Source organism: Amblyomma mixtum, chromosome 3, assembly GCF_055824585.1.
Source record: "Amblyomma mixtum isolate Tamu chromosome 3, ASM5582458v1, whole genome shotgun sequence".
Classification (NCBI taxonomy): domain Eukaryota; kingdom Metazoa; phylum Arthropoda; class Arachnida; order Ixodida; family Ixodidae; genus Amblyomma; species Amblyomma mixtum.
Genome location: NC_143014.1, coordinates 295276063 through 295295554, shown reverse-complemented (window position 1 = coordinate 295295554; position 19492 = coordinate 295276063). Strand labels below are relative to the sequence as shown.

The 19492-nt window shown below is 46.6% G+C and overlaps 1 protein-coding gene across 1 annotated transcript; it reads left to right on the top strand.

The window, feature by feature from the left end:
- Positions 1 to 1876: 1876 nt before the first annotated feature.
- LOC149355253 (uncharacterized) lies at positions 1877 to 8630 on the top strand. The gene is made up of 5 exons (XM_089577612.1): positions 1877 to 2834; positions 2972 to 3109; positions 5564 to 5683; positions 6071 to 6331; positions 7849 to 8630. The coding sequence occupies exons 1-5, from the start codon at positions 2015 to 2017 to the stop codon at positions 8628 to 8630; spliced, it is 2121 nt and encodes a 706-aa protein (XP_089433738.1). The 5' UTR covers positions 1877 to 2014.
- Positions 8631 to 19492: the final 10862 nt, after the last annotated feature.

The following is a 19492-nucleotide window of genomic DNA, read 5'->3' as shown; positions in this document are numbered from 1 at the left end:
CAGGTGGCCGAAATTATTCCAGAGACCTCCACTACGGCACCTCTTTCTCTCTTTCGTCTTTCACTCCCAACTTCCTCCCTTCCCTTACGGCGCGGTTCAGGTGTCCACCGAGATAAAGTGAGACATATACTGCGCCATTCCCTTCCTCAAGAAACCAATTTGGCAATTTAAACCATATTGCCAATAAGCGAGGTGTGGCGTGCATACGGGCCTGCCTGAGTGCTCTCATAAGTGTGTGCATATTACACACACACACACACGCACACACACGCACACGCACACACGCGACAATCAGCGCTCCCAATTCCTTTTGAATTCAATATATATGCCACATGCTGCTGAGGCATAAAGTTCGAATTCGCGGAATATGTACATCAATGACAACAGACGTGCTGTAGTGTCTAGAAATATATGCTTATTTCTAGATCTGTACCACCCGGCCGCGTACCTGCAACACCGACTGAAATACTGAACAATATTTCTCGGAACACTTCCCGTCATGGGCTTGATCAAGCCTTCATCACCGATGAGAGGGAGAGCAAAAAAAATTGCTGTCGATCCAAGTTCCAATAATAATTGGCTAAACGATGTGCGATAGCAAGTCACGTTTCATTTCGCTGTCAGGTCGAGGCTATGCTTTTATCGGCGAAATCAGTGAATTAGGGCCTCAGTGGTAACGCACTGTAAAATTTTAGAACCACGTAACGCGCACTTTAAAAGGGCACTAGCTGCAGCTGCGACAGTGGTATGCTCTGGATACATCCGGACAGAAGTTAATTGATGAAGTCGACGACGTGCAATACACAGCGCGCGAGAGCCGCGCACTCAGACACTCAGACAACGGCTTTTTTCGAGATCAGAAGCCAAGATTCGCCTGCAGGCGTCGAAAAGACGCTAATAGCAAGCTAGCATATACTCTCGTTAAAATATATTCCCATCAAACAACCGCAGCACAAATATTTACAGTGCAGCGCCATTTGTTCCGTTCCTAAAACCACGGCCCAAATTTCCACTGCTTCCTGTTCTGTTATAGTGCCTAGAATATATGCCTAGGATATATATTCCAGGCACTATAGTTCTGTTTCGATGCGGGGGCACCCAAAAACCGACTTGTAACGGTGATGCAAAGAGAATCCGGAACCAACTCTGTTTCGGTTTCAGTTTTGCCTACGCCGCTTTATTGTTTTCTCGCCTTTCATTTTTTTTTCTCTTGCCTGGCTTTGGCTCATGACATTGCACAACAAAAATACACATAACGCTATATACATACGACACTGTCGTGGTCAGCCAGCACGAGACTGGCTTCGTCAGCTTAAAATTCCCGCAACATACACAACGGCTCTAGTCTTGAGAGCCACTCGTGAGGCTCCGCAGCTGCTTTTTGGATTGCAAGAAACCAGTCCATGCTTTCCCGAAAATAAATTCTTCAGTGCGGTTGGTCGTGCTGTATCGTCTGATCTTCGTGTGCACTGCATGCCGTGGTTAGACAATGTCGGAGACTCGGCCCGCAAAGCGACGCAAACAGTATTTGGATCGCGACAAATACTTCGAGGTACCAGCAACAAGCTTTACCAGGCGACAGGAGGCACACGCCGCCTATGCTGCTATGTGTTCGACCTCGTCAACCACAGAAGCAAGTCGCTGTGAAAAAGCTGATCGCCCGGAAACCGAAGAGAGTGGCGCGCAATTGTCATTTCCAGAAGACGACGACTCGGATGACTGCGACAGTACTGTAAGTGAAACAACTGGATCCGATTCGGATACCGAGGACAGTGGTGTCCAACAGCCATCTGTTGCGGAGGATGGGGAAGACAGCTGGAACGGCTCTGATTCTGCATCCAGTTGTGCAGATTTCTGGACTGATGGTGCTTCATCGGACGGCAGCTCCAGCAACGGCGACGGCCCGGAGGATGCATACCTCGAGAACGAAGACAGTTATGTGCCTCCTTTCGCTTACGGTGATGAAAAATTGCCCCACTCCCAGGTCACGAAAGCTGGCGCAGTTGCAGCCGTCATGGCATATGCCATTGCTCATGGCCTTACATGGACAGCCCTAGGCGACCTCACTAAATTGATTAACTTTCTTTTCGGCTCTAATGTCTTGCCACAGAGTGAGTACTTGTTCCGGAAACTGTGGGCAAAAGAAACAGAACAAGTGCTACAGTACCACTATGTCTGTCAAACATGCAACATAGTAATGGCGCCAAATGACAATTCAGCAAAATGCCCGGTATGTAAGTGCACAGACAGCCTGAAGGCTTTGAGAGAACGTGGTGCATTTTTTATCATTATGAATATGCACAAGCAGCTCAGCTTTTTAATTGAGCAGACAAAAGATGAACTGGAAGCAAATCTGGCAAAACTGCGACAGCCTGCGCCATCAAATGACATCGCACCAGCAATCATCACTGACATCACAAATGCTGGTTGTTATGGCAGACTGCAAAAGTCAAGAAATCTGGGAAGAGATGACTTGACATTAACTATAAACACTGACGGGAGTCCAGTCTTCAAGTCATCCAAAACATCTGTGTGGCCACTTCAGTTTATAGTTAATGAGCTTCCTCCAGACTTGCGGTTCAAGCATTCAATCCTTGCTGGACTTTGGTTTGGAAAGTCGCATCCAAACATGCAAATTTTCCTTAGCAAGTTTGCTTGCGAAGTGAACAGTGTAAAGCCAGTGAACTGGACATGCAAGTTGAAACATTCATCCAAGCCCTACGTGCTTTGCTGCTCTGTAGATGCACCGGCAAGGGCGTCAGTACTAAACATGACCCTATTCAATGGCTACTTTGGCTGCCCGTGGTGCCTTATTCGAGGTGTGCACGTTGAAGGTAAGCAAAATCTTTAAGTCCTGCCAAAAAATTCACAACTTTCTAATGAACTAGTTTTGTATAGAGAGGTGATGTAAAGAATAGAGAGGGCAGGGAGCAAATGTTGCTTTACCGCATGATCTCTCACTCACTTCCAGGGAGCATGCGGTATGTGACTGCGGAACCAGTCGAAGCACGGACATCACAAACGCTTGCCTCAGATATGAAGCTGGCAGTTCGCTTCAAGGATAACGTCAACGGTGCAAAAGGACCGTCTGCATTACTCAGCCTGAAAGGTATGAATGCTTGTTTCGGTTAAACACTTTGTCGAACAATGTTAATTGGTTACAGTAGAAACTCGTTAATTCGACACCTGCTTCATGCTGGCTAAGTCCAGGCCAATTAACTTATGCTCGCTAATTCGCGCATCGGTTAATTTGAACGGGCTCCCAGGGGAGGCGGCGTGACTTGCCTGGCAAGAGATGGTCGAATGATGAAAACTGGTTACCTGCTGCGGAGTCGCTCGCAGTTTCAGTTTCGTTTTTTTTTGTGTGTGTGTGTGTGTGTGTGTGTGTGCTTTCCGTTAGCTTGCAGCAGCGGCGGCTGGGCATCAGTCAGCCAACGTAACCCAGCTTACCATCGTTTGAGACGCTGATTGGCGCGTAGCTGGTGTTTTCTTACCCCCCACCCCTTTTTTTTTCCCCGCATCCGCGCCGCTGAGCCGTTTCATTTGCTTCCGTCTGCTGGCTCAGCGCCTCCATAGCGCCGCCACACCAGCCACACCTGCACATACGCTCCCCTCGTAACACCGTATGCCTCGCGCCGCACTCAAATATTTAGCACGGACCTCAACGGGGCATACCGTACGAGATTTGTAATCTTTGATCCCACATGCGCCACCCGGTCACCGCTCTTTTTCCTGCCACCGCCTCACCGTACACGCCCGGATATTCGCGCTAGCCTACGACGACAGTGCGTGGAACGCACATATGAAATAGTGGTTTAATAATTACAAAACAATACAAAAAGGAAGAAAAGGGTGGTGCCGGCCGCGGCAGTTGCTATTTTCTTCAGCACTCGAGCTGCGGCTGGCCGAAATAAAACCGACAGGGAGACCTATAGGATAGAGGAGCGAGAGGATGAAATTGATCTATGCGTACACCCGCCGCGGTGGCTCAGAGGTTAAGGCGCTCGTCTACCGAGCCAGAGTACCCAGGTTCGAACCCGACCGCGGCGGCCGCGTTTCGATGGACGTGAATTGCAAAAGGTGCCCATGTGCTGTGCGATATGCGATGTAATGCTGTCCATTTGGAACACTATTCCAATTGCCACTGGCTGAAACTCAGTTGGTGCATTTGGAAATCTAGTTGGTTCTAACTCTTCCTTTTATTTGAGTAGGGAGTACTCGAGCAGTACTTTGCAGTGCAAGGAGAGGAATTATAGAGAAGTACTGACTGTCACGAACAGTGCTTGCGTCCAGGCACCACTGCTTAGGTGCACAAAAAACAAGGGCACTTGTACTGGGCCCTTAACAAAGGAGCTGTGCTGAAATCTTAATTTATTTGTTCTGCAGAGCACTTTCAGAAAGGTGTGTTTATGTCTGTGCATTCTGCTTCAGAGGTGCACAGTCATATTCCTCGTTAATTTGAACACTGGTTCCTCACCAAAATAGTCCGTAAAGGGTGTCGTCAGTAATAACGAATTAAGAAAAATTACAGTTTGCTTCTGTGCATAGTGGAAGTTGGGCAATTTTGGAACTTCCAAGTGTATTATTCTGGTCGTCTTTACCTTTGAAATAACACAGTGCAGGTTGAAGCGCATATCATTAGCCTAGAGACCCATATGAGGCACACATTGACGCCTCATGGTAAGATGAAGTTTTTCCTACAATGACTGTTCACATCCCAAAAGCTCTACTCATTTGACTGACAGCTGCTGAATTTTGTTTTCAACATAGCACAGGCTACAAGAAGATAATTTTTTTTCACAACAATTCAAGCAATGTGACAAATGGCAAGGCTTGTCGACTGGGCACCTCGGCACTGTAAAGCATGAAACCACATACACACACACAAACGGCATCACTACGGCATTTACACCTGCGCAATGCTTTTGCAGGTGTCCTGCACTCAAAATACAAGCAGAAAAACATCTTTTAGGGGCATTTGGAAGTTTGTTTTCATCACTGTGCGTATTAACGGAACAAAAATAGATGGGCCCCAGTGTGCTCCCGGCATTGCCTCTTTGTTGATTGCCCTGACAGTCTGACAGTGAGTTTCCATATTATTGAGTCATAAATGCATTAAAAATGTTTGGTCCACAGATGAACTGTCTATTATTCAAACTGTGCATATAAATGGTGGTCATACCAACGGTGCATAACTGTATATTCTTTTGCCAGGCTAGGAAAGTATGAGTGACCTACAGTAAGGCATTGCACCTAAATGAATGGGGCCACAGCACACATATATCATCATGGCAGGCAGTAGCCTTGAAAACATTCTTTTAGGGGAGAAGTCATACTACTACGCGTTGATCTTCATGCATTACCATATGCTGTCATTTGCCCCTGAGAATAGCATTGTCAGCTGTAGCACAGCAGAGGTGGCAGTTTGAGCTCTGTGACAAAATAGCTGCATACTCCTGGATGTTTATGGTCCCAGTTTTTATTGTGAGGCAATGCAATAGTTGTGTTTTACTGTTACAAACTGTCTTTACTAATGCTTTGCATGCCATGCTTTTTTGTTTAGGCCTGGACCTCGTCAACGGTCAGAGCGTTGAGTACATGCACTGTGTTCTCCAGGGGGTCACAAAGCAGCTGACTGAAACTATCCTGTCATCTTCGAACTCTGACCAGCGCTTCTATATTGGTAATGTATCATTATCACTTAATGTACATAGCTTATTTAGGTGCTATTTCTGTGAGAGCATGTAAGTTTAAATATATCATTACACTGCATGAATTTTGACTAAGAATTGAGTGCATAATTTTGTGACTATAATATTACTGATAGTTCACAATTATTGCTGTGATTGTTGCTGATAAGGTTGATTTTTGTGTTATAGTTTCCTTAGTAATTGCTTAAAATGAAGTTGCCATTTTCTATCCTAAGTTGACACAGATTTCAAGCTGACTGAACTGCACCTTTTTCTTGCAGCTTATTTGTTTTGATCTTGCATAATGAATATTGTATGTCTCATTCATTAGTTTGAACTCATGAAAGAGGCTTAATCACCATTGTGAATGTTTTGCACAGGTGCACCTTCCACTGTGGCACGCATTGACACACGGCTTCTTGCAATAAAGCCTCCCCATTGCATCACAAGGCTACCACGACCACTCAGAGAACGAGGCTATTGGAAAGCCTCTGAATGGAGGCAGTGGCTTTTGTTTTATGCCCTCCCATGCCTTGAAGGCATCCTTCGACCGGAGTACTGGAAGCATCTGGCAAAGCTTTCAGAAGCCATCCACATTCTCCTTCGTGAGGAGCTGTCCCCAACTGAAATTGATAGAGCAGGTAATTTTCTGCATTTACCAAGAGTACTGGTTAACTCTGCATGGCAGGTGCTAGAGTCTTGTAGCCAGGGCTGGAATTTTTTAATCTATATTTTATGCGGAATTTGGCAGACTTTTTCAGAGGTTGTTTCAGAATATAATTTTCATTTTTTTTATTTTTTGCAAATATTATTTCTGGTGGAAAAATTAACAGTTTTTGACGATTTATACAGCATCCCTGTGCGCACTCAACGGTCACATATAGTTTGTCTTGGCTTGTTTGTTACCAAGGGCAGTTTATGCATGTGCAAGTAATTAATGCAGAAATGGGTGTGTTTGTAGAAGTGATTACAATTTGAAATACTACTACAATAAAAATCCAGTAACAGCACGGAAGTTAAGTGATGAAGGCATAAGAGAAAGGCATAAATAGAAGTCCATTTATAAAAACTTGGTTGTGCAAGAACCGAAATAAATGGGAGAAAAAATAAGTGAAAACATCAGAGGAGCAACACACACATATACTAGCCCCACTTAGGCAAATAGAACTGGGCCTTTCTGTCTAGTAACCATGTCGGAATAGCTTTATCTGGTGACACACTGCTCCCTTCTTCAATCATGAAACAATTTGTGAAAGCAGAAAACGCTTCATAAGGACTAAGTTTTGGACTGAGAATGAATATGTAACTGCAGCCAAAGTTCAGAAGCCAGACAAGTCTCCAACCTCAAAGTTCGCATTATGACGACAGCGATAGAAGTTCCCCTGAACCTTTGTAGAAGCCGGAACATGACACTATTTCGTGACACTTGTGCGTTGTTTTGAGTTTAAAGTGGCTTGTTACAGTTGCACATGTCACCGTGCATATGTAGCGTGCAAAAACTCCTTAACCAAGTAATAGCTAAAGAGATGACAGGCTGTGGTCGCAGTGTGCTATGCTACAAGATGAAGCTCAACAAGTTAATGGAGCCTCTCGGTGTGCACTCGGTGTTCAGTTGTCTTAGGTAGATGATCAGTACCTGAAAACACACAACTGCTCTACTTACTCAAATTATCCCACTGTTGTACTGCTCTCCTGGTTGCCACATTTTATTAGTTCTATGTTGTGACTGATTGCAACACGTATAAACAGCCAGCAAGGTAAAGCATACATCTGAAGGATGCTATATTATTTTTTGATTAAACCAAATTTCACAAAAATGAGTTCAGCCTATGTTCATCATTCTTTTTTTTTGTCATTTTAAACCGTGAACTCCAACTCCTCAAACTTAGCAGCAAAATTTGCATGTTGTAACAAAAATTAATCTTTGCATTGCAGTGTGGTGGATTGCATATGTGATGTGATGACACTATCATTGGTTCATAAGTTCTAACTGCCTTATCACATGTTGGGACATAATTTGTAAGAATACTTGCATTGTCTAACACTGGATAGATGTGAGTAATAGCAAAAAAAAGGTCACTCTTTAACAGTTTGAAATTTATTCTATTAAAATTAGTTCTTAGGGTCACTTGAAGTAATTTATCGCTTTTCATTTCAGAGACTCTTCTGAACACCTTTGCTTGCCGCTGCCAGACACTGTATGGGATGGCATTCATGACGTTCAACGTTCATGTTTTGCAACACCTTGCAAACTGCGCCCGTTCACTTGGGCCACTTTGGGCTCATTCAGCGTTCGTATTTGAGGGTGGCAATGGAAGCATTGTGCGGCTCGTGTCTGCAGCAAATGGTCTACCACAGCAAATTACTGAAAGAGTAATCATGCTGCAGAAGCTCCACTGGCTTATTGAAGGCGACCTTCTTACAGAAGAAGAAAAGCAGGTCTGCAAGGGCCTGATAGGCTACACACCTGTAAAAAGTGCCTTGCGTGTGCATGACCTTTGTCTCTTAGGGAAAGGCAAAGACACAGCCCTGAGCACCGCTGAGCAGGACAAAATTCAGCTTTCCTGTGGAGTTTCTGTGACACGCGGCATGCAATATGAGCGGTTCATAAAGGGCAAACAGGTATACCACAGCACTGCATATGAGAGACCATCAAAATCAGACACGACTTTTCTGCGGACGGACAGTGGGGACTACAAACGCATTGAGAAAATAGTGTTCTTGAAGGAAGTGAACAGCTGCATTCTTCTCTGCAGGCCTGTGATCATTTCTGACAACCTGGCTGTTCCTCCACATATTAGAGAGTGCTTCCTGTCACATGACACAGTTTTTGATGTGGTGTTACCAAGAGAGGTGGCTGACACCTGTGTCTTCATAAATTTCGTCAATGAAGAAAAAACATACATTTGTGACCTTCCAAACAAAATTGAAAGGGATTGAAACAAACTCTGAAGCGACATTAACATGCAGAATTGGGCCAGTCAGTACTACAGTCGGATGCAACTTAAGTCTGCAGTGAAGCTCCTCCCACATGCAGCCTCCCAGCACAGAGTTCCTCCACGACGAAGAAGTAGTCCACTGATTAAACGTTTCGTGTTACCTAAACAAGAAGCTTATCACAAGAAGAAAATTATGAGCTCTAGAATTTTGATATGCGGGTTGTTTGATATTGCTACGACGAAGAGGAAGTGGAAGTCGAAGTGGCCTCCCGCGTGAAAGGGTCGCACGAAGAAGAAGAGGTTGTTGGTGCTTCCTGCTGGCGTTGGTGCTTCCTGCTGCTCGCCGCTAGGAACTATTCACCTACCTCTTGTAAATAAATGCAAATAGTATTTCCCCGCAACATCTTGGTGGAGGTGCTGGGTAAGACAGAACTACGCAGCGGACGCTACCTTCCACCCCCGACGTCCCTTTCACGCCGCCGCTACCTTCCACGGCTTACAATGACGGAAGCCGCTCCTCCAGATTCGGCAGCATCAGTGTCCTCGGTGGTCCTCACTCACCCTCGGGATCCTGGACCCTCCTCTGGGGACGACGACGCTGACGTTGAGACCTGGCTTCGCAAGTATGAACGATGCAGCGCTAACAACCGGTGGGACCAAACTTTCATGCTTGCAAACGTCGTTTTTTACCTTAAAGGCACGGCGCTGAAGTGGTACGATAGTAACGAAGAGACATTAACCAGTTGGGATGACTGTAAGCAAAAACTTATTGACCTTTTCGGCAAACCACTCGGCCGGCAGCTTGCCGCTAAAAGAGATCTTGCCAGTCGCGCCCAGTCATCCACGGAGTCCTACGTGTCCTATATTCAGGATGTGTTGACTTTGTGCTACACGGTCGATAAGGAGATGAGCGAGGCTGACAAAGTCAGACATGTGCTGAAGGGCATTGCAAACGATGCCTTCAATCTGCTCGTTTACAAGAACTGCGACCAGATTGCAGACATCGTAAAAGAATGCTGCCACTTCGAGGACGCCAAAAGCCGACGGATCACCCAGCATATCGCACGCCTGCCCAACACGGCTGCGTCTTCGTCCTGCCAAGATCTTTGTCCACGGAACCAGCCTACCTCACCAGAGAACGTGACCTGTATCGTACGCCGTGAGCTTGAAGCCATTGCTCTGGCCTCCTTAGCAACACCTGCAGCCAAACAGCCCCTGCACCTTCTACTTATTCAAGCCGTCGTGCGCCAGGAAATTGCTAACTTGGGTTTGACGTCTGTCGCCGCTCTTCATCCCTCCCAAGTACCCGAAGTCCCTCCTCTATACCCTGTCCGGCCTGTTTACGCCGCTCCTCGACCGCGCAACCCCTCCGAGTGGTGTACGCCCGACGACAGGCCTATCTGTTTCAACTGTTCCCGTGTCGGCCACATCGCCCGTCATTGCCGTAGTCGATGGTACTCCTCCCAGCGGACTCGTTACTCGACCCCACCTTATCGCCCCAATGCTGCAGACTCAAGCTCTTTCTCGCAACCCTTGGACACGTCAAGACCCACCACCGATGTCCTGCCGCCCCGCTTCAGCCGCTCACCATCTCCACAGCGCCGCCAGTCCCGTTCGCCGCAACGACCGCGTGCTTCCTCTCCCGGCCCCTATGGACGATCACAGGCGGAAAACTAATTTCTGCAGCGTCCAGAGGTGATGCTGCAGATACGACCCGGCTCCAAAATCCTCGTTTAGTTCTTTGTGCCCCGCGCAATTTACTGACCATACAAGTCGATGGCGTTGCCGTCTCTGCTCTGGTTGACACGGGCGCCCACATTTCTGTGATGAGTTCCGACCTACGACGCCGCCTCCGCAAAGTACTGACGCCTGCTCCTACAGCCGTTGTTCGAGTTGCCGATGGCACAACGTCCCCAGTCCTCGGCCTGTGTGCTGCTCGTGTGACGATATCTGACCGCCAAACCATCGTGCTCTTTACCGTTCTGAATCAGTGCCCTCATGACATCATACTCGGCCTTGATTTCCTTAGTGAGCACGCAGCCCTTATTGACTGTGCTACAAGTGTTGCTGAGTTGGACCTACCGCACCTCTCAGAACCACCTGCCCCAGTTGTGCACCATCTCTGTACTGCCGAGTTCACCCGCTTACCACCTAAAGCCGCTACTTACGTATTGTTTAAATCTGTTCCACCTCTTCCTAACGGCCAGTATATCATCACCCCTGTCCTTGATTTGCCCGTCACAAAGAATGTTGCCCTTGCCCATACGGTTGTCGCAGTCTCGGCAAACAGCGCGTGGTTACCTGTTCTCAACTTCAGTATGCACGTCCAGACGCTTCCTCAAGGCATGTGCCTTGCCACGCTGTCCCCTACCGATGAATATGTGATCTCTGCAGTCACAAATTGTGTATCGTCCTCTCCGGACGATCATGTCACAGCTGTTTCGAGACCTGACCACTTTGCCAATATGATTGCTTCAGATCTCTCTGCCGACCAAGCCGAGGCGCTTACCCATCTTCTGGCATCTTTTCAGGACATATTTGACTTCAATGACCGCCCTTTAGCTCGTACGACTATTGTGAAGCATCGTATCAACACTGGTGACGCCACTCCTCTGCACCGCCGGCCTTATAGGGTGTCCAGCTCCGAACGCCAAGTGAAACAACAGGAAGTCGAAAAGATGCTCGCTAAGGACATAATCGAACCGTCGTCCAGTCCTTGGGCCTCTCCAGTTGTCCTTGTTAAAAAGAAAGACGGCAGTTGGCGTTTCTGCGTCGACTACCGCCACCTGAACCTCATCACAAGAAGAGACGTCTACCCACTCCCTAGGATCGATGACGCTCTCGACTGTCTCCACGGATCTCAATACTTTTCTTCCATTGACCTTCGTTCTGGTTATTGGCAAATCGCCGTTGACGAGCAAGACTGCGAAAAGACAGCTTTCGTCATACCTGACGGTTTATACCAGTTCAAAGTGATGCCGTTCGGACTTTGTAATGCACCAGCTACTTTCGAACGGATGATGGACTCACTCCTTCACGGATTTAAGTGGACTACGTGTCTGCTACCTTGACGATGTTGTTGTCTTCTCGCCCACATTTGCCTCACACCTTGAATGTCTCACGAGTATCCTGACTGTCTTTCGTACGGCTGGGCTCCAGCTCAACTCGTCCAAATGCCAATTCGGCCGCCGGCAACTCACCATTCTAGGACATCTCGTCGATGCCTCTGGTGTACGTCCTGATGCAGCTAAAATTGCAGCGGTGCAACAGTTCCCTCGCCCAAATTCTCAGAAAGACGTGCGCAGTTTTCTTGGGCTGTGCTCCTACTTTCGCCGTTTTATTTAAGATTTTGCCCTTATCGCTCGTCCACTCACTGACCTCCTGAAGACGGACACAGACTTTACCTGGGGCTCTGATCAACAAAATGCGTTTTCCACGCTTGTCCGCCTGCTGGCATCATCCCCGATTCTGGCCCATTTTGATCCCGCGGCCCCTACTGAACTCCGCACGGACGCCTGTGGCTACGGGATCGGAGCCGTGCTGGCTCAACGCTCCCGGGGCCCACACCACGTGGTTGCGTATGCTAGCCGCCTGCTTTCACCTGCCGAGCGAAATTACTCCATTACGGAACGTGAGTGCCTCGCTCTGGTTTGGGCTGTAGCTAAATTCCGGCCATACTTGTTCGGGCGTGTTTTTTCTGTTATCACGGACCACCACGCCCTATGCTGGCTGTCCTCGCTGAAAGACCCTTCTGGGCGTCTTGGCCGCTGGGCGCTACGCCTTCAGGAATATTCGTACACTGTCGTGTACAAGTCTGGACGTCTCCATCAAGACGCTGATTGCCTGTCTCGGTACCCTGTCGAGCCACCTGCTCTCAGTGACACTGACGATATCCCTTCCCTGTTTGGCATTTCTGATCTACACAACATCGCCGAGGAGCAGCGCAAAGACCGATATTTGCAAACCATCATCGAGGGCCTCAGCTCTGGAAGCTTGAAGCGCTCCCTGCAGCTCTTCATTACAAAAAATGACATTCTCTATCGCCGCAACTTCCGTCCTGACGGGCCCTCACTCCTTCTAGTCATTCCCCAGCAGCTGCGGTCTTCTATAATTGCAGAACTCCATGACCTGCCTGCAGCTGGCCACCTTGGTGTGGCACGAACTTACGACCGCATACGGCGCCGTTTCTTTTGGCCTGGATTATACCGTACAGTCCGACATTACGTCACCAATTGCGACCTTTGTCAGCGCAGAAAGAAGCCTTCGGCACCACCTCCTGGTCTTCTGCATCCTATAGACGTGCCTGTGGAGCCGTTCCACCGTGTAGGGCTCGATCTCCTCGGACCATTCCCGACCTCGGATTCCGGAAATAGGTGGATCACAGTCGCCACAGACTATGCCACTCGGTATGCGATCACCCGTGTGCTGCCTACGAGCTGCGCGACCGATGTCGCTGACTTTCTTTTGCACAGTCTTATTCTACAACATGGTGCCCCTCGTCAATTACTCACAGACCGCGGACGCTATTTCCTGTCCAGAGTTGTCGACGACATCCTGCGTTCATGTTCTACCAAGCATAAGATTGCCACAGCATACCACCCACAGACAAACGGGCTAACCGAGCGTTTGAATCGAACATTAACAGACATGTTGTCTATGTACGTCTCCCCTGACCACAAAGACTGGGATCTCGCCTTGCCCTATGTGACGTTCGCTTACAACACCTCCAGGCATGACAGAACTGGTTACTCTCCGTTCTATCTCTTATACGGCAGACACGCCGTCCTGCCATTGGACACACTCGTGCCATCCGCTGACCGTCCCGTCACCGCCTTCGCCCGGGACGCCATTGCTCAAGCTGAAGACGCTCGCCAAATCGCCCGAAGTCGGCTCCAAGCGTCCCAACAAGCGCAGAAGTCATTGTACGATAATCGCCATCGCCATGTCACCTACGAACCGGGGTCGCTCGTTCTTCTGTGGTCCCCTTCCCGTCGCGTCGGTCTCTCTGAAAAACTTTTGTCTCCCTACCATGGTCCTTATCGTGTTGTGCGTCAGGTCACCGATGTCACGTATGAAGTTGCTCCTCATACACCTGCATCCTCTTCATGTACACCACCCACCGACATTGTTCACGTTATGCGCCTCAAGCCCTACCACACTGCTCCTCTATCACCGGCCTTAGTATTTCCCCGCAACAATATCGTCAAACATTAAAAAGCTGATTTCATTTACTGCTGCGACTGGCCAGCGAAGTAATACAAGACGCCGTGGACCTCGGCCCACTGTTAGCAACTGCTGTTTTTGAAGTTGTATCCTACTATAGCCCTCTTCACCACTCTCTCTTCGCCTTTGGAAGGGAAAAATGAAAAAGCAGTGCTGGGTGTCTATTGACCTGGCCTATGCCTGCTACTTCGCTGTTCTTGCATCACATGTACACTGCATGCACAGGAAGGAAAGTACAGCAAACATTGCACAAATCAGTGCAGCTCCAGCTAAGTCGCATCCATCATAGTGAAATCGAATATAAACTGTACATGCTAACGAAAATGCAAAGCAGTGTGTGCTATAACTGGCATTTGAAAGCATACCGCTAGAGTAGATGCATGTTGTCTTCAATTGTCGTGCAGTGTTGTTTTGTTTCACACTATATATAATGAAAGGAACATTAGCAACATTCATTTTGTCTTAAAAACGGCATGGAGTCCTAGGTTTGCAGAATGTGTTCGCTATTTTGTACCACATTTATTTTTTTTCTTTAGTGTGGCTAGAGGCGACGATTGCATCATTACACATCGGTATACTGCTGCTGAGCATAGCAATGAGGCTGGGTGCTGACCTCTGCTTATCCATGTCTAGCTAAATGGCTTTGGCAGCTGGTTCAAAATGCCATGCAACATAGTTGTCACAGGTAGCAACGAACATTGCAGCCAATGAGCTGCCAAGTGTTTGCTCCTACATTTTATGGACAGTCAATAGCTGCAGTGCATGACTAAATGGCTAGAGTGTGCTATGCTGTTTAATCTACAAAATGCGCATTCAAAAGGAAAGGTCATTTTTGCTTTCTTTGGAGATAGGGTTCAACTAGTTTTGCTTATTTCGGCAAGCCTGTGTGCCTTATTGGTTGTAAACTCGTATGAAATGCATGCGAATTCACAAAGCTGGCTCTATAACTATGTTTTCTGTAAGTGCCTGTATGGAGGAAGCCAATGCAGTGCATGTGAGAAATTGCCATGATCTCCTTGTTGCTGTTTTGTACTTCAATTGATATCCTTGTCAGCTTCATGTGCTGGAACGGTCTAGTTACTTTTTTAGCTATATGGGTACAGGGCAATATCTTCTCTGTCAATGGCAGCAATGCACAGCTCAAGTTTAAAGTGGAAACAGTTGGCCAGTAGAGTAATTAAGTCTGTTCAATTTCAGAATTATGTTGGTTTTGCTTTACTGTTGATAATTGTGTTCATCACGGTTGTGTGATCTATGGCACAAGCAAGTGTACAAATGATGTACAGCCGTGCCTCGTTGATATGGACACATTGGTTCTGGGGTGAAATTGTTCATAAAGTGAGTCATCCGTGATAATGAATCGTCAAAAAATTTCACAACCACATTTCAATTAGTCTGCTTCTGTGTGTAGTGGTGGCCAGTGAAGTGGAAACGAGATGAGATCTTGTGAGCTCCAACTACATTATTTTGCTTGCCATTATCTTTAAATAATGCAGTGCAATTGAAGTGCCTAGCGGTGCATCAGCAGCACGATGGCATCTCATGGCTTGATGATGTATCTTTTGCTATGACTGTTCACATCACATTAACCACTAGTACGCTAACAACATAACACACGCTGCAAAGCGAGTTTTCTTCACATCAATTTATGCCCTGAGGGAAACAGTAAGGCACGCCCACTGAGCACCCTGTAAACATAAAAGCACAAAAAAAAAGGATCACCACTCAGGCATCACTATTGAATTCAAAACACCATAGAGAAAATGTTTGTTTGGTTGGGGTACTGAAGACTATCAACACACAGAAATACAGGGGTCCCAATAGGCACTGTGCATTTTCATCCTGTGCATTTTCCGTACAGTGAGTTTCCATACTCACAAGGCATCAGTACATTCAAAGAATTTGGATCCCAGAAAAACTGTATGACCTTTTTCTTCAGACTGCAAGGGTGTTTATTACTGGTAGTCAGATCAGTGGTTTTTGCTTGAGCCGCATAACATTGAAAACAGCACGTGTGATGGCATTATTGAATCAAAAGGTCTAGATGTTGGTTTCGCAGCAATTTTTGTATCAATAGCTTGAAATGGACGCAGCCAGAATCCTGTCAGTGCACTCATTAAGAGTTCTTGTAGCTTCTAGCAATTTTTTCATTCTTGTGATGGGCTTTGGTAGCTTTCCCTTCCTGAAATTTCTGTCAAGGTGAACTGGAGCTCTATGGCTTACATCAGGTGAATTGCAGAGTAAATTTTCTAACCACACATCCTCAGGATGTGAGTGCATCAACATGCAGACTTAAATCAAGCCTGTGATGATAGCCTATAATCTATTATAAGAAAGACTTTTCCAGAGGACTGCCTTTTGCTCAGTTTTCTTGATAGCATAGTCAAAATTTCTTTGTGCACTGCTGTAGTCGTCAAGCCTCATAGCTCAAATGTTCTTTTTGCTTAATATGTATGCTCTTTATTCTTTTCCACCTGTGCAAAATGTGGTGTCATATCTGAGTTTTTATGGAATTTTTTGAACCATGCTTATTGTGCCTTCTGTTTCGCTGACTTATCAGCAGAAGCTACTCCATGCATTATAATGTAAAACTGAAAGCAGTACTTACTCAATGCACTGAAAAAATTGGTTTTGGTGAAAGTAAATGACACATTAACTGTCCTACATATCTTGGTAGACACCCGGACCATGCCATTAGCTAGGGAATAAGTTATTGTGTGTGCAGCCTTTCTTGTTATTAGTCATTCATAGTTCATGTGTCATGAGGTTTCATGTTTTTTGTGTGCTTGTTTTGTGGTATGTCAAACAAATGATGAATAAAAAAATTACATTTTGTTTATAAGAATGCTAATTAAGGATTGCTTCAGCCTTCTTTTGACTTAGCACTTTTGAGATGTTAGATAATCCAGCAGTCATATTACCAGACTGGACAAGAGTTGTGTTGGTGACTGCAGCACAAAAATGCATAATAAAGAATGCAAGAGCAGATGAGCACAAGTGCTGAACTTCCAGTTGTGCAGTATTTGCAATGGTTCATATGTACGTATATAATGTCTAAGGGTAAGATATATACATTACTTATGCATGCATAAAGCAGCCATATCTTTTTATCAGATTGCAGTGAACACTGAACTCAAGGAGCCTATAGGCTAATCCGGGCAATTTAGCCTGATTTAGCAATGTCAAGTGTGACACGGTCCTTTCAGGATCTTGTTCAGGACGAAATCATTGTAGATTTTGGCCATTCGACTGCTTGCAAATGGTGAAATTCGATCTGTCCAGCATTCTACTGCATTTTTCACCCCATTAAACTAAATCTGTTTTCATCATTGCCTGACTTTTCAATCAGCAATGTTGATCTTCGAATAGCTTAATTCTTGAGTACTAGGCTTTTAAGTAACGTGCCAATGTTTCAAAACAGTCTGCAACTTTATTCAGTGATGTGAAGTAACAGGCAAGGAAACCGATGCATTCTTCTTAAGTGGCAGCTACAGTTTACACGCACAGTAAATGGACCATACAACCTTAGTCGCAAAAAGAAACCGCAGCGGCAGATCAAACGCCGGCTAGGGTGGGTTCCCCGTAGTACAGCAGTGTCGGACGCCAGGATGATGGCTGTAGCCGTTGTCATCACCTCCGCTTCTGGAAATTCAGCTACAACCGACCATAAGGCTCTATTGTACGGGTTCGAGAGGCCCAAATAGGTGCTAACCACCTCGCTACCAGTTGTTCTCGCCCTTGTATTTTCTGTGGTACTGATGGCAAAAGCGAGATAAAGCGTGAACTGGGGCACTAACGCTTGTTGCTGCACCACCACTAGTCAAGTAGTGAGGCAAAGCCTGCCGCCTGCAATCCGAGGGCACAGCTCTTTTGACTAGCAGTTCGAAATATCCGTTTTATGGGAAACCGCGTTCGATAAATAAAGTAAGAAATGCATGTACATGTCTGTTCAAAATATTTAGGAACAGTTTGGCAAAGCAAAGAATTCGTAATATCCGTGTACGTTATAAACGCTCGAGGTTTGACTGCGAATTGCTTGAAATGCTCTGCAATGATTTCATGCTACAAGAAAATATATCGGAAGACGTTTCGGACGATTCACGACCAGTCGGAAGACATCTACAGCCTTCGCGAAGAACTTTTGCGAAGCGTCAATCCGAAGTCGCATGCATCTGCCTTGCGCTGGGCTTGACGTCGATTCTTTTTTGGGCAAATGGAAATAAAGCTCGTCCATACAGTGTCAAGACACTACAAAACCCAGACACATCATTCATGACATCAGAGCGATGCATTAACCGGTTCCATGAGCGAAAAAAAGCGGAAAACAATACGGTGACTTTGTATACGTTGCTGCATTTTCCTCGTCACAATCAAATTCCGAAGACAAAAATTTCATTGTCAGAGTCAGCTGCTGCTTGAAGCACCGAAAAAATCTGTTGCAGATGCAGCAGAACTGCGCGAAGCGAGATTTTTTCGAGCGTGCGCCATCTCTGCAGCTGACGCTGTCCCGCAATTAAGTGCACTACGCCGGATCCTCGATCATCTTCAATGGCGTTTCAATAATTTCCGCCTCGCGGGAAAAATACAAGCTATGCAAGAAACGAAAGTGCAGTTCTTAGATTAAACTAGAGAGAGCAAAAATCCTTGGCGGCCTTGTAGCACTCAAATCGCGCTTCGAATCCGTCGATCGCCGCGCTGGTCGATGCGCGTACTGGCGTGGTATATATCGAAAGAGTTGACGCAATCCACAGCGTCGTAGTCGCATCTGCAAGCATATATAGTAATCAAAACAAGCTGTCGCTTCAAAATTATTTAGTCGGTATGCAGTTGCAAGTCGAGACGTATGGAGACACGGCACATGTCCAAGTAGTATCGGGAGTCCGACCTGCATTGCTTGTTCGGTCCCAGTACATGCGCGCAGCTGCAGCTTTCGATTTGATGCCAATGACTCACACAGTCGCATTCTGCCTACCTGAACGCGTTTGTTTATAGACGCTTCTTCTGAATTCAAACCAACGCACCGTTTATAAAGCTTGCTGCAACTGCAGATGCAAGGACGCGTCGCCTATGGATGTTGCTACGCAACACGTTCGGAATAATTAGCCGTCGCCGCCTTGTACAGTTGGCCCAAATCCTAGTTGCAGCGATTTCATGCGAGCGAGGCGTGATTTGTACACGCCCCAGCTGCAGTTCCAAACTAAATCAGAAATAAGTAATCATGTACGTATTATGCATTCATCATGACGGCTTTGACCACCACCACCTGCCCATCACCGTTTACTTCCACCCACTGCTGCCATTATCCCCGCTATGGGTTGCTGCATGCCCAGTATCGTTTCTTCTGTGCCCACCAAACTTCCCAGTAATTTTTGTTCCCACTATCATATGTCCGGCATGCCCGCTAAGCCTCCCAGCAAATGTCCGGCACCGCCAGCACGTCCCAGAATGACCGTCATTATTCCCGCCTTACCCGGTATTACTGACAGCATGCCCGGTATTGCTGACAGCATGCCCGCTACGAATGCCAGCATAAATCATGCTGGGTTTTCCGATAGGGAAAGTCAAACATTTGTTGCGACTTGCGATGTATCCCTTCACCTGGCTCCAAACAAGTTCTATGGGATTGAACTCGCAGTGGTA